The following is a 12207-nucleotide window of genomic DNA, read 5'->3' as shown; positions in this document are numbered from 1 at the left end:
TCCCCTGGAATTTAGAGCCTGGGGCTGGTGTGAGCCACCCTTTCCACAGCTTAGCAGGCCCCTTTCCTTTGTATTTTTTCTCATTTAGTTGGCCGTTTTATATTAATGTATTCAAGGTTTCTGGCCCCGAAACCCCCCTGGCTTCCGATGGATCTCTTATAAACTGGAGGCCTCATCAGTGATTGTGAAGAGTTGATAGAAGAGTCGGTTCCCAGACTGATAAAATTCTAAAGATTCTTACATAAACAGCCAGCTGCAAACTTCATGAGAAGCGGTTAAGAAAAACAACTCGGGAAAAAAGGTTTCTTGCCCTATTATACCTTGGGGATACGTTGGTTGAAGATGGGAAAAGAGTCCTGGAATTTTTATAACCTTTTCTGGAAAAGTCTTTCTTAAAGAGACTCTGTGATCATTGTGAGAATCAGAGCCTGACATTATGAACAAGTTTAGATATGCAACGCAGAGGGCGAAGCCATGTTAAGGATGTTCTTGTCTCTTTGTAGCTCTCTTCTTCCAGCCGTAATTCAATCACGGCGGCTCACAGAAAGCACAAAACAGTCCACCCTAATTTGCCATGGAGACTTGGAAAGACTAGGAAAGAGGCTGTTTTGATCTTACTGTTCTTACCCAGCCTTAGCAGAAAGAAGAAACAGACTCCTTGTCCCCCTGCAAAAAAACCCCTCTTTATTTATCTCCTGTGAATTAATGGCATTCACACACCGGAAAGTCCAGGCAATAGTCCTTCAGTTACCTGCAGTAACAGACTTTATCAGTTCCTTGAGATAATTGCCAGGCCATGAGCTCCCAGTGGCGAAGCTGCAAATTAAGTTCTGACAAGCAGTCTTTGTGGCACGAAACACGATGAGCCAAATCTTCAGAAATCTGAACTGTTGTCTCCTACGACCACCATTCCCCTTTCCTTCTATTTATTCCCCAGCCAGGGAGGGGCCATTCAGCGTCTACATGTGCCTTGCTTCCCGAGTCGACTCCTTATCCTCCGTTGTTCTCCTCTCCCAACAGCTTAGCATATCCACATCTGGAACAGGCTCCAGCTGTTCTTCCTCCCCACTAATCTCTACGTCCAAAGGCAGCTGCCTCTCCGGTGGCTGGGAAATGTCAGATGGCTCTGCCTCTATCTCTGCTTCCGATGCAGAGCATCCATCAGAGCCTTCCCCAGACTCCAGAACTGGCCCAAGTTCCTCCCCAACCTCCTCATCGTCCGAGTCTGCCGCCAGCTGTGCTGGCAGCTGGTGGGCTACAACACTTGTATCATTGCAATTTTCATTCCTGCAGGCTGCCCTGAAGCTCTGCTTGTTGACATCAAGAGTCTAGTTTGCAAGGACCAGTCCAGAGGTTCTCCGCATCTTCTGATTCAGAGCTAGCTTGCTCCTCTTACACTAAAGCGGGAATTAATGTACATGATGGTTTAAAAGCTCTCAGGATACATACACAGACGGTGCTTTTGTTAGGATTATTGGTGGATATTCACACATGCACAGACAGAGAGACACGGAGATAGTGTCAAAAGGTCTCCAAGCAGCCATGCTGGGCTTCCCAGAAGCTTCCCAGAACAGTTTCGAACAGGGACACTTTGCTGATAGCACATGATAGAACATCCCTTCAGATGGTTTCACAGCCCTATCAAGCAATAAGTGTGCTGGCATGCGTTCATGGAGAGGGAGGAAGATATGTGTTCAAAGCCTTTATTGTCATTGTACATCATGCATGCAACAAAATTAGTTTAGCCTCTGCTGGTGCAGTCCATACAAGAATAATATAAAGAATAATCCTTGTAACAAGTAGTTAGGGGGAAAAACTAGTCATACGTTTCCATATGTACATCATATTCTGTGCAACATGTATATTACTCTGGTGTATGATCTTGTATCATGGTATATACATATTACACACTACACTGGCACCAGTGAAATTGGCCATATTAATCTGTTGGTGCTACGTTGTGTTTAGGAGTCTGACAGCCCATGAGTAGAAGCTGTTTTTAAACCTGTTTGTCCGGCTGGCTATACTTCGGTGTCTTCTGCCCGATGGCCAAAGTGAAAAGGGACACTGGCCAGGGTGTGAATCATCCCTAAGTATCTTCCTTACTTATCTGTTTTAAGTCTTGTGGCTATAAGCAAGAGGGTCAGGACCATAGAATGCTCAATTTCTGGAGAGATTCACTAGAGCCGTTTTATTCCAAATTAGAACCTACTTAGAAGGCAGAGGTTGCCAAACGTGGCAACTTTAAGACTTGTGGACTTCAATTCCCAGAATTCCCCAGCCAACATAGCCACCAGCAAGTCTACACAATACTGATCATAGTATTGTAGCACAGCTGTCTGAGGAATCCTTGGGAGTTGAAGTCCACAAGTCTTAAAATTTCCAGGTTTGGAGACACCTGGTCTAAGGATAAGTACTGTATAAACTTGCTGGTGGTAGCTTTCCAGAATGACCAAGCAGAAGGTTTTCTAGGGTTTTTTCCATTTGTGGGATTGAATGTAGATCCTTCTGCTTACAAAGCCATGGTCAACCATCGATATAGAAGTCTTCTCCAAAGTCCTTAAAGTATCTTTACAGCAGCAAGGGCACCCATTTCTAGTAAAAAGGTGATATGATTTGTTGGAGCGCAGGTGATTCTTCCCCTATCAAAGCCAATCTAACTATTCTCAAGGAGACTTTGACAAAGGTAACCTCCACTGTCTACCTTCTTCTGGTGCAGGTCTCGGCTGATTCCAATTCCTCCATGAACTCTGGTGTGATGCTTGTGCGCCCCTCAAGGCTCTCCTCCAGTGGGACCCCAATGCTAACTGGGGTCTCTGAATACGAGCTGCCAGAAGACCCTCGCTGGGAGTTGCCCAGGGACAGGTACCAAATTCTCCTCTTCATTTTGGAAGGGCTCAGCCAAAGAGGCACGTCTGAAGCTTTTGTTTTTTTAGATTTTAATTTCAAACACATCAACAAAGACAAACACATAACTTAAAACAACACAGGAACTGAATGTTCTGTCTTATAGCAGTTACATATCGGTGAATCTTAGCAGTTATTGTTTCCCCTCCTATACATTCCAATTTTACATTTGTGGTCACCTTGTTTCTTACCCCTGGACCCAAATCAAAAAGTGACTTGAGGAAATGATGGGCATTGATTGGAAACTGGAACTATTTTTATTAGGGCTAACTACAACAAAGTACAGTAGAGAAATATTATACCTAATCCTACATATTACGACAGCGGCCAGAATAACGTAACACGCAAAAATGGAAAAACAATACAGTCCCGACGAAGATGAGGCGATAAGGAAGATCTTAGAATGTGTGAAGATGGACAAATTGACAAAGGAAATACGAGGAAAGGAGGAGTCAGAATAATATTTAGTTTGGGAGAAATAGTACAAATGGTTAGACGATAGAAATAAGAAACTGGGAAATGTAAAATTAAGATGTCGTAGAACAATTAGTATATAGAGATCAGACAGAGGGTAGGAAAGATAAGATAATGTATGAAAATATTGCAATATAATATAGGTAAGATGATTGTCTGATATAAACGGCTACATATGAATAATTAAGGATTTGTACACGAAAAGGAGTAAGAAACGTCTGGTGTTTTTAAACAGCCGTGTCATTGGGAAAAGTACTTGAGAAGCCCTCCCGAACTCCGTTTTCACTGGCAGAGGGTTGCAGGAGGCTGTGGCAGCTGAAAACGGAGCTCAGGAGTCTGTTTTTGCTGGCAGAGCACTTGGGTCATCACAGGTGCCCACGAGAGGAGTGACGTCGAACTGATCATGCCCACCCTGGCCACAGCCCCCACCCCACCCCCAAGGTCAAACATCACCCAGATGAAGCTCTCAATGAAATCGAGTTTAGCACCCCTGTTCCACAAAGTCTCTGAGAGGAATAGTGATATATTGGTTGGATAATACAGACAGTGTCACACAACAGAAAGCCAAACAAGGCAATTTAGACCCACATTCCAACCCAGTTGTGCTGAGCTTCAGTTAATTCCCTGCGGAGATTAGCAGCACCCTGCCCCATAACCGTGTTTGTTTCTTTGCTTTTATTCTAGGCTGATCCTAGGGAAACCCCTGGGAGAAGGCTGCTTTGGGCAAGTGGTCCTGGCTGAAGCAATAGGCTTGGATAAAGACAAGCCAAACCGAGTTACGAAAGTGGCCGTCAAAATGCTAAAATGTAAGTAAAGTTGCAGTTTTATTTCTTAAGTTTCCCCCCCAAAAAAACCCTCCTCGTCTTGCTTCTTGCAAGAAGCTATTATTATTTCTTTTATTTATTAAGTATGAAACAAATGATAATAAAAGATTCTTGCAGGAATAATGTGCAAGACTTCTTCTTATTGTTGTTGTTGTTGTTGTTGTTGTTGTTATTATTATTATTATTATTATTATTATTATTATTATTATTATTATCTTTATTCATTAAGCATGAAACGGCCAACTGAACATTCAAAAATGCATTACAAGTGACTGGTGCTAATGGTTGATACGGTTTGCTGCCAGCATCCTAGGTTATTATTATTTTATGTGGTTAATCTTTGGTGAGATTCACAGCCTTTGGGGCTGGTTGGTAGCTCAACAGCTTGAGTCCTAACCAAGGACCAAGGACCTGTAAAGGTAACGTCGGAGGATATAAGTTGTTCCAAGTAGGGTGGTTTTTTTGTAGAGTCAGAATGTTCAAATCAGGTAAATTTAGAATTTCCAAATAACGAGGTAACCCTTTAGGTATTGCTCCAAGGGCTCCAATTACAATTGGGACAACACATGATTTCTTTTTCCACAGTTGCTCAACTTCAATTTGCAAGTCCCAGTATTGTTGTTGTTGTTGTTGTTGTTGTTGTTGTTGTTGTTGTTATTATTATTATTATTATTATTATTATTATTATTATTATTATTGCAATTTTCTTTGATATATATACAATTTCCATATCCACAATGGCAGTGTACTGGGTATAATCACTTTTAAATACAAATAATAAATCTTATATACACAATAGCCATAACTCTTATTCTCAAAATTTATTTACCATAATCTTCACATATCCTAATTAAACATTTTCCGTTATTAAAAGCTCTGTTCGGTTTTGTCTATAATAAGTTCATAATATCAAGCATTATAAACATCATATAACCATAACATTTTTTAACCATTATCATCCAACTGTTATTAATCTTGATGAGAGGTATCTTGTTTTGTCCGTTGTCTTTTTAGACTTTTAACATTTGAATTTATTTTAACCTGTACATGGGCTTACCCATTCTTTCACATCAACCGATGATTGCCGTTTCGGGTGAACTTCAAACCTCCTTTAATATGTGTGTGCAGGTGTGTGTCTGTGTCTTTGTCAGGAATACACACAGAGAGAGACACTACGGATGACTTGAAGTTCACTGAAAGTGCAAATTTCACATATAAAGAGCGGTGGTGGCCCAGTGGTTAGAATGCAGTATTGCAGGCTAATTCTGACTGTTAGCAGTTCGGCAGTTCGATCCTGACCGGCTCAAGGTTAACTCAGCTTTCCGTCCTTCCAAGGTCAATAAAATGAGGACCCAGATTGTTGGGGCCATATATTGACTCTTACAAATTGTTTAGAGGGGGCTGTAAAACACTATAAAGCAATATGTTAAATGCTAGTGCTATTAATAGGAGACTTCCAGTATCTTAACCTCCCTTTAAAGCATCCTTGACTCAACCAGGACTTGTTATCTTTTTCCTCCCTAGCTGATGCGACTGAAAAAGACCTGTCTGACTTGATCTCGGAGATGGAGATGATGAAGATGATTGGAAAACACAAGAACATCATCAATCTCCTCGGAGCGTGTACTCAGGACGGTAAGTGCTTCTAAGGTGGAAGGCAGTAGCTCCATGACAGAAATCCAACTTTGCAGGAAAAAGTTCTCACGTTCATTCTTCGGCATCTTCAACTGGCCACCTTAGCCCCAGATGGCCCACTAGGTATCAGAAGTGCCTCATGAATTAAAATGGGATGGTGATTGTATTATTGTCTCTGCTCAAATGTTCTGACCCAGCTCCCCAAACACAACAAACCCTCTTTAGTTAAATCAATGATTCCTTTATTAGGAGCGCCAGCAATCCCGGCAAAAAAATTCTCTCTCACTGCAGGCTAACAAGTCTGTCCGGCAGGGAGATGAATAATCGTCTGCCACATCTATTCATCTCCGCCCCCTGCCTTTTATCCCCAGAGCTAAGGTGGGGCTTTGCAAGCAGCGGTGGCTCTTCCATCCCGAGGACCGGCCCATAGACTTCCACTGCTCTTCTCTCCTCTGCCTTATGTGCATCCGTGTGTCAGGCACTGGGCACAGCTGTTCCTCCTCTTCCTCATCAGCCACCTCCAGACCTGGGGGCTGTTGACTCTCCATCTGAAGGCTGGCGGACGGCCCAGGCTCCCCCTCTGTCTCTCTCTCTCTCTGCCAGCTCCATTCCCTTTGCCCCCTGGGAGCTCCCAGGTTGCCTTGATGCTGACCCTAACTCCCACGCCTCCTCCTCCTCTGATTCGACTATTGGAGGGGCTGATAGGCCACAACATTAAAGCTTCTTGTCTTCCTCTATGCTAGGCCCGCTCTATGTGATAGTAGAGTATGCGTCCAAGGGGAACCTAAGGGAATACCTACAAGCCCGCCGCCCACCTGGCATGGAATACTGCTATAACCCCACCCACGGCCCAGAAGAACAACTCTCATTCAAAGATCTGGTATCCTGTGCCTACCAAGTGGCCAGGGGCATGGAATACCTGGCATCCAAAAAGGTGAGCAATTGCAAGAGGGAGGAATGGTAGACTTGGAGCAGCGGTGGGCAGAGGACTAGTAGCTTGTGAGCTTTGAGAGACCCAGAGAAATAAGTTAGGATGCAAAACAGAAGAGATGAAGATGTTTCAGAAAAAAGGCAGGGTTTTAATAAAGGAGAATATTTGTAGCTCATTTTGGGCAATAATAAATCAAAATGTTTACAAAATATTTACATTTTGATTCGATTAATAAGAATCAAAATGTAAATATTTTGTAAACATTTTGATTTATTATTGCCCAAAATGAGCTACAAATATTCTCCTTTATTAAAACCCTGCCTTTTTTCTGATCGATTGATATTAATTCTATATTTACTTGTCCATTTTAACAAATCTCCCTTATAACATTAGTCCTTTTCTTATATGACCATGTTTCTAACATTGGAGTTTAAAGGATCAGAAAGAAAGTAATAGAACCGTTGATAAGAAGGCTACTGATTTCTGAGGTGCCGTAATGCCTATGTTATTGGACAGGATAAAGGTAGTCTTCACTGCTGATCACTCAGGGATCCTTCCAAGTTACAACAGATCTCCCTGGAGCTACTTCTGACCCGGTTCCGGAGTTTTAACACCCATATCATCCCCTCCAATGATCTCATTTTGAGTGCTTGGCAACTGGCTGCATTTACAGTCTTTTGCAGTGTCCCGCAGTCATGTACATTTGATTTTTCAGCAATCTTTACCAGTTTCTGGCATAACTTCTGATTTCCAGCAAAAAAAAAAGGCCTATTTAAAAAAAAATCAGGTTCATTTAACAACCACTGCATTTGCTTAATGACTGCTAAGGTGACTTAACAACCAATGAATTCACACGGTGCTTGGCTTAATGACCGACCACAATTTAAGAACTGAATTCTGGGATCAATTATGGTCATGAATTGATTACCTGGATTTACTTTCAAATTTTTATTCTACTTTGCAGCCAAAAGCAGTTCCCAAACTTGCTTGCTATATAATCAGGTTGTTGTTTTTTTAAAGATCTTTAGATTAGATTAACAATGTTGGAAGGGACCTTGTAGGTCATCTAGTCCAACCCTCCACCCAAGCAGAAAACCCTACACCATTTCTGGTCAACTCCAGTCCAGTTTTTTTTCTTGAAAGCTTCCAGTGATGAAGCTCCCACAACTTCTGAAAGCAACTTCTGTTCCATTGGTTGATTGCTCTCGCTATCTTGTTAAGATCGTGATTGCTAAGTGAATGACTGCAGTTGCTAAGTGAGGAACATGGTTGTTAAATGAATCTGTCAGAAAGTCGCAAAATGGGATAACGTGACCTCAGAACACTGCAACCGTTCTAAATATGAATCAGTTGCCAAGCATCCGAATTTTGATCACATGACGATGGGGTATGCTGCAATGATTTTAAGTGTGAGAAATGGTCATGTCACTTTTTAAAGTGTTGTAACTTGGAACGATCATTAAATGAAATGTTGTAAGTTGAGGACTATCTGTAATTGTACAGATTTGCTTGGCTTGTATCACTTTTTGTCTTGACACACCCGTTAGCATCTTAACGAGATGTGGTTTTTGTTGAGTTATTTCTAAAAATAATAAAAGGCAGGACACAAATAAAATGTGCTTTCAAAAACTCCCGTGGATTTACTGGTCTTCAGTCTGAAAACTTTTGTCTCTGCCTTCCAGAGCTGCTCCGTTGTTAGGAAGTCTTGTTATGCTCTGTGGTTTTCTCTTTAGTGTATTCACCGAGATTTGGCAGCCAGGAATGTGTTGGTAACGGAAGACATCGTGATGAAGATTGCTGATTTTGGCCTTGCTCGAGACATTCACCACATAGATTACTACAAAAAGACAACTAACGTGAGTGGCATCCTTCAAAGGGGGCTCCAATTATTCCATTTTCAAGCATTGTGCCAGGGTTCCAAATAGCATCCAAAATTAAATCAGAGTCCGAGGCAAAGGATTCCTCAATTTATTAAAAGAGCTGTGTTGGCACATCTGGGAAAACCCGGATCTGAAAGCTTCCAGGTTTTCCCACCAAGTTGAAAGTTCAAGATCCTTCCCCCTCACACCCACAAGTCCATCACATGGTCCAATCCTCCACTGCCACACTGGCAGCTTCCGCCCATCCAGTTCCGGCCAGGTGCAGAGACAAAGATGACCTTGGCTTCCTAAGAAGAACGTTATTATGGCTACGTATCACACAACTCCATACAAATCCCCTCTTTCATTTTCCCACAATAGAAAATAGACGGTAGAAAGCGTGGCAGGCCTGAAGTCCAAAAGAAATGTGGCTTGCAGGCATGACACATTGCAGAAAAGCTGAGTAGGAAACTGTAATTAAGGATAGGGAAATTTGAAGAAAACTTCAGTGGCCTGGACCTAAAAAAAAAAACCTTCAGTGATCTAGACCAGTGTTTCTCAAACTTGGCGACTTTAAGTCCTGTGGACTTCAACTCCCAGAATCCCCCAGCCAGCATAGCTGGCTGGGGAATTCTGGGAGTTGAAGTCCACAGGACTTAAAGTCGCCAAGTTTGAGAAACACTGATCTAGACATAAAAATGTCTTAAAGAAAAGACGAGGGAGGAAGGAAGGAAACGATTAGGAATTAAATCCAATTAGTTATCATTCCCCCTTGCACTTCTCTGTTCCCCGCCAGAAGATTAATATGGCTTCTCTCTTCCCCATGGTTCTGGATTAATATGGCCTCTTTTCTGCTTTCTAGGGTCGTCTTCCAGTCAAATGGATGGCCCCAGAAGCCTTGTTTGATAGAATATACACCCACCAGAGTGACGTGTGAGTATTTCTCTGGCTCCTTAAAGTACAGTATTAGAAAAGATTTTCAACTGAGACTCTCTGTTGATTCTCTGCACCTCGTACACTCTCACGAGTTGGATAGCTATTGGGAAATGCCCAGCGTGATGGCGGGAAGACCTCAGATGCAGAATTAGCCTCAAATTCCTTGCACAACCAGAAGAGATCCAGAACTGACCCACCCTCCCCTTTAAGGATCCAGATCTGACCTCCTCCTTAAGCTCCATAGAGCCTTATCTACCTGTTTTCAGGTGAAGGCAGGCGGTTTGGGGAGATTCCTGTATAACAGGCAGGATGTAATTAGTCAGCTTGAACCCAACCTGTGTGCATCTGACTGCTTCTGCTAGAGAGCAGCAAATGTCTCTGTGCTTTATAACTTCACCACCTTTGCTTCCTTGAATATCCTTTTCCAAGCTGCAGAGCCACAAGTGGCAGGTAGAATCACCTGCATGCCCAAGAAATGATGTCTATGGAGGTTCTCCGTCATTCAGGTTCTGGTTGTCCCAAAGGTGCTTTTCTTTTCAAGAGGCAACTGGACTTTCTGTTTTTTTTTCTTTTGAAGACGTTTTGCTTCTCATCCAAGAAGCTTCTTCAGCTCTGACAGGATATAGTGGGGAATGGAAGGATTTATACTCTTTGCAGACAGCTGGTCATTTGCATCCTTTCAGAGGGTCCTTGAAGCCCTTGGAGGTTTATCTGTGTTCCTCAGAGTCACCGGAGTACTGCTCAAATGACTAGCTGTCTGCAAGGGATATAAATCCTTCCATTCCCCACTATCCTGTCAGAGCTGAAGAAGCTTCTTGGATGAGAAGTGAAATGTCTTCAAAAGAAAAAAAACAAGTCCAATGGCTTCCTGAAAAAGCACCTTTGGGACAACCATGACCTGGATGACTGAGGATCACTACAGACTTTTAATCCCACGGAAGGATCTTTGCAGGGTTCAGGGAATCAGCAAATGTTTCTCTGTGGTGCTCCTTGTTCCTGTAGTCTGTAATTTCCCCCCCCCTGGAAATCTGTTCAAACTCCCACACCGTTTAAAGGATGTTCATCCCAAACTGTATGGCTAAACGTCTGTAGAGATTCTCAGTCATCCATGGTTGTCTCAAAGGTGCTCTTTCAAGAGGCAACTAGACCATTTGCACATCAGTTTGAGATGTAGGCAACATAGACGTGTCCCCAACAGCCTCCGCCTGTCTTCAACAGTGAAAGGACACAGGGCAGAAAACATCCTGCCACTACTTGGAATTACTCAGGTGACCCTGAGGACACATACAAACCTCCAAGTGGCCTCAAGGACTCTCTAAAAGGATGCAAATGACCAGCTGTTTGCAAGGAGTATAAATTCTTCTGTTCTCCACCATCCAGTCAGAGTTGAAAAAGCTTCTTGGATGATGAGAAGCAAACAATGTTTAAAAGGAAAAAAAAACAAGAAAGTCCAGTTGCCTCCTGAAAAAGTACCTTTGGGACAACCTTGACCTGGATGATGGAGAATCTCTACGCACTTTTAGCCGTACAATTTGGGATGAGCACCCTTGGAGTGGTGTGGGAGTAGGAATGGATTTCCAGAGGGAAAAATTTCAGGAACCATTTGCACCACTTGGGTGACCCTGAGGACACGGAGAAACCTCCAAGTGCTTCAAAGACCCTCTGAAAGGATGCAAATGACCAGCTGTCTGCAAGGAGTATAAAACTTTCCATTCCTTACCATTCTGTCAGAGCTGAAGAAGCTTCTTGGATGAGAAGCGAAACATCTTCAAAAGAAAAAAACAAGAAAGTCCATTTGCCTTTTGAAAAAAAAGCACCTTTGGGACAAGAAATTATGGGTTGTCTGTTCTCACTGTCCATCTACTCCACCTTCAGAGACTCAGGCTCTAGACCAGTGTTTCTCAAACTTGGCGACTTTAAGTCCTGTGGACTTCAACTCCCAGAATCCCCCAGCCAGCATAGCTGGCTGGGGAATTCTGGGAGTTGAAGTCCACAGGACTTAAAGTCGCCAAGTTTGAGAAACACTGCTCTAGACAGAAAGTTTGGGTGGGATGCAAGGGATGGATGGAAGCTTTTAACTCCAGTCATTATTTTCCTGCTTCAATCGATTCAGCCATTATTGCTCTCACCTTGTTCACTTACGTCTCATTACGCTTATGGATTCTCCTTGAAGCTTCAAGTCCTGCCTGTTTAATTAGAACCACATTCTCCCTTCCCTCCTAACGTCCCTCCCCTCCCCTTCCCTCCCAAAATTAATTTGGTTGCAAATCACAGCTCCCTTAAATTTTCTACCGTTTTCAATTACGGCTGGTATGCTGGGAATTATCCCCAAAGGTGGACTACTGCAGATGTGATCCATCTCAGTTTAATGACATGCTAATTTCTGTAGGCAAGAACAGTATTTTCAGCCTGTGTTACTTTGCAGCGAGAGTCGGCTGGTCTGAAATTGGCTCTTGGCTTCCATCTGGTTGCCAGTTTGAGGGCCTCCTCCTTTTGGTGTGTTCCTTTGCACACCACTGCAAAGTTTACACACACACACACACAGCCTACCAAAGGCCCATAGGTCCATAGACTGTCTTACCACTAAGTAATAGCCTGCTTGTGACTGCTGCAGCGTAAGACGTGATGTATCTTGTGTGCT

The 12207-nt window shown here is 42.9% G+C and overlaps 1 protein-coding gene across 3 annotated transcripts in view; it reads left to right on the top strand.

The window, feature by feature from the left end:
- Positions 1–12207, top strand: part of FGFR1 (fibroblast growth factor receptor 1) — a 129256-nt gene that overhangs the window by 107261 nt on the left and 9788 nt on the right. For all 3 annotated transcript variants that reach the window (XM_081960746.1, XM_081960745.1, XM_081960744.1), the window contains 6 exons: positions 2720–2865; positions 4066–4187; positions 5730–5840; positions 6584–6774; positions 8505–8627; positions 9493–9563. In XM_081960746.1, the coding sequence (XP_081816872.1) occupies positions 2720–2865; positions 4066–4187; positions 5730–5840; positions 6584–6774; positions 8505–8627; positions 9493–9563 (764 nt within the window). The remainder of the gene's footprint in view (positions 1–2719; positions 2866–4065; positions 4188–5729; positions 5841–6583; positions 6775–8504; positions 8628–9492; positions 9564–12207) is intronic.

Source organism: Natrix helvetica (genome assembly GCF_964273705.1).
Source record: "Natrix helvetica genome assembly, chromosome: 8".
NCBI lineage: Eukaryota > Metazoa > Chordata > Lepidosauria > Squamata > Natricidae > Natrix > Natrix helvetica.
Note: the sequence above shows the minus strand (reverse complement) of the source record. Positions and strands in the feature narration are given on the sequence as shown.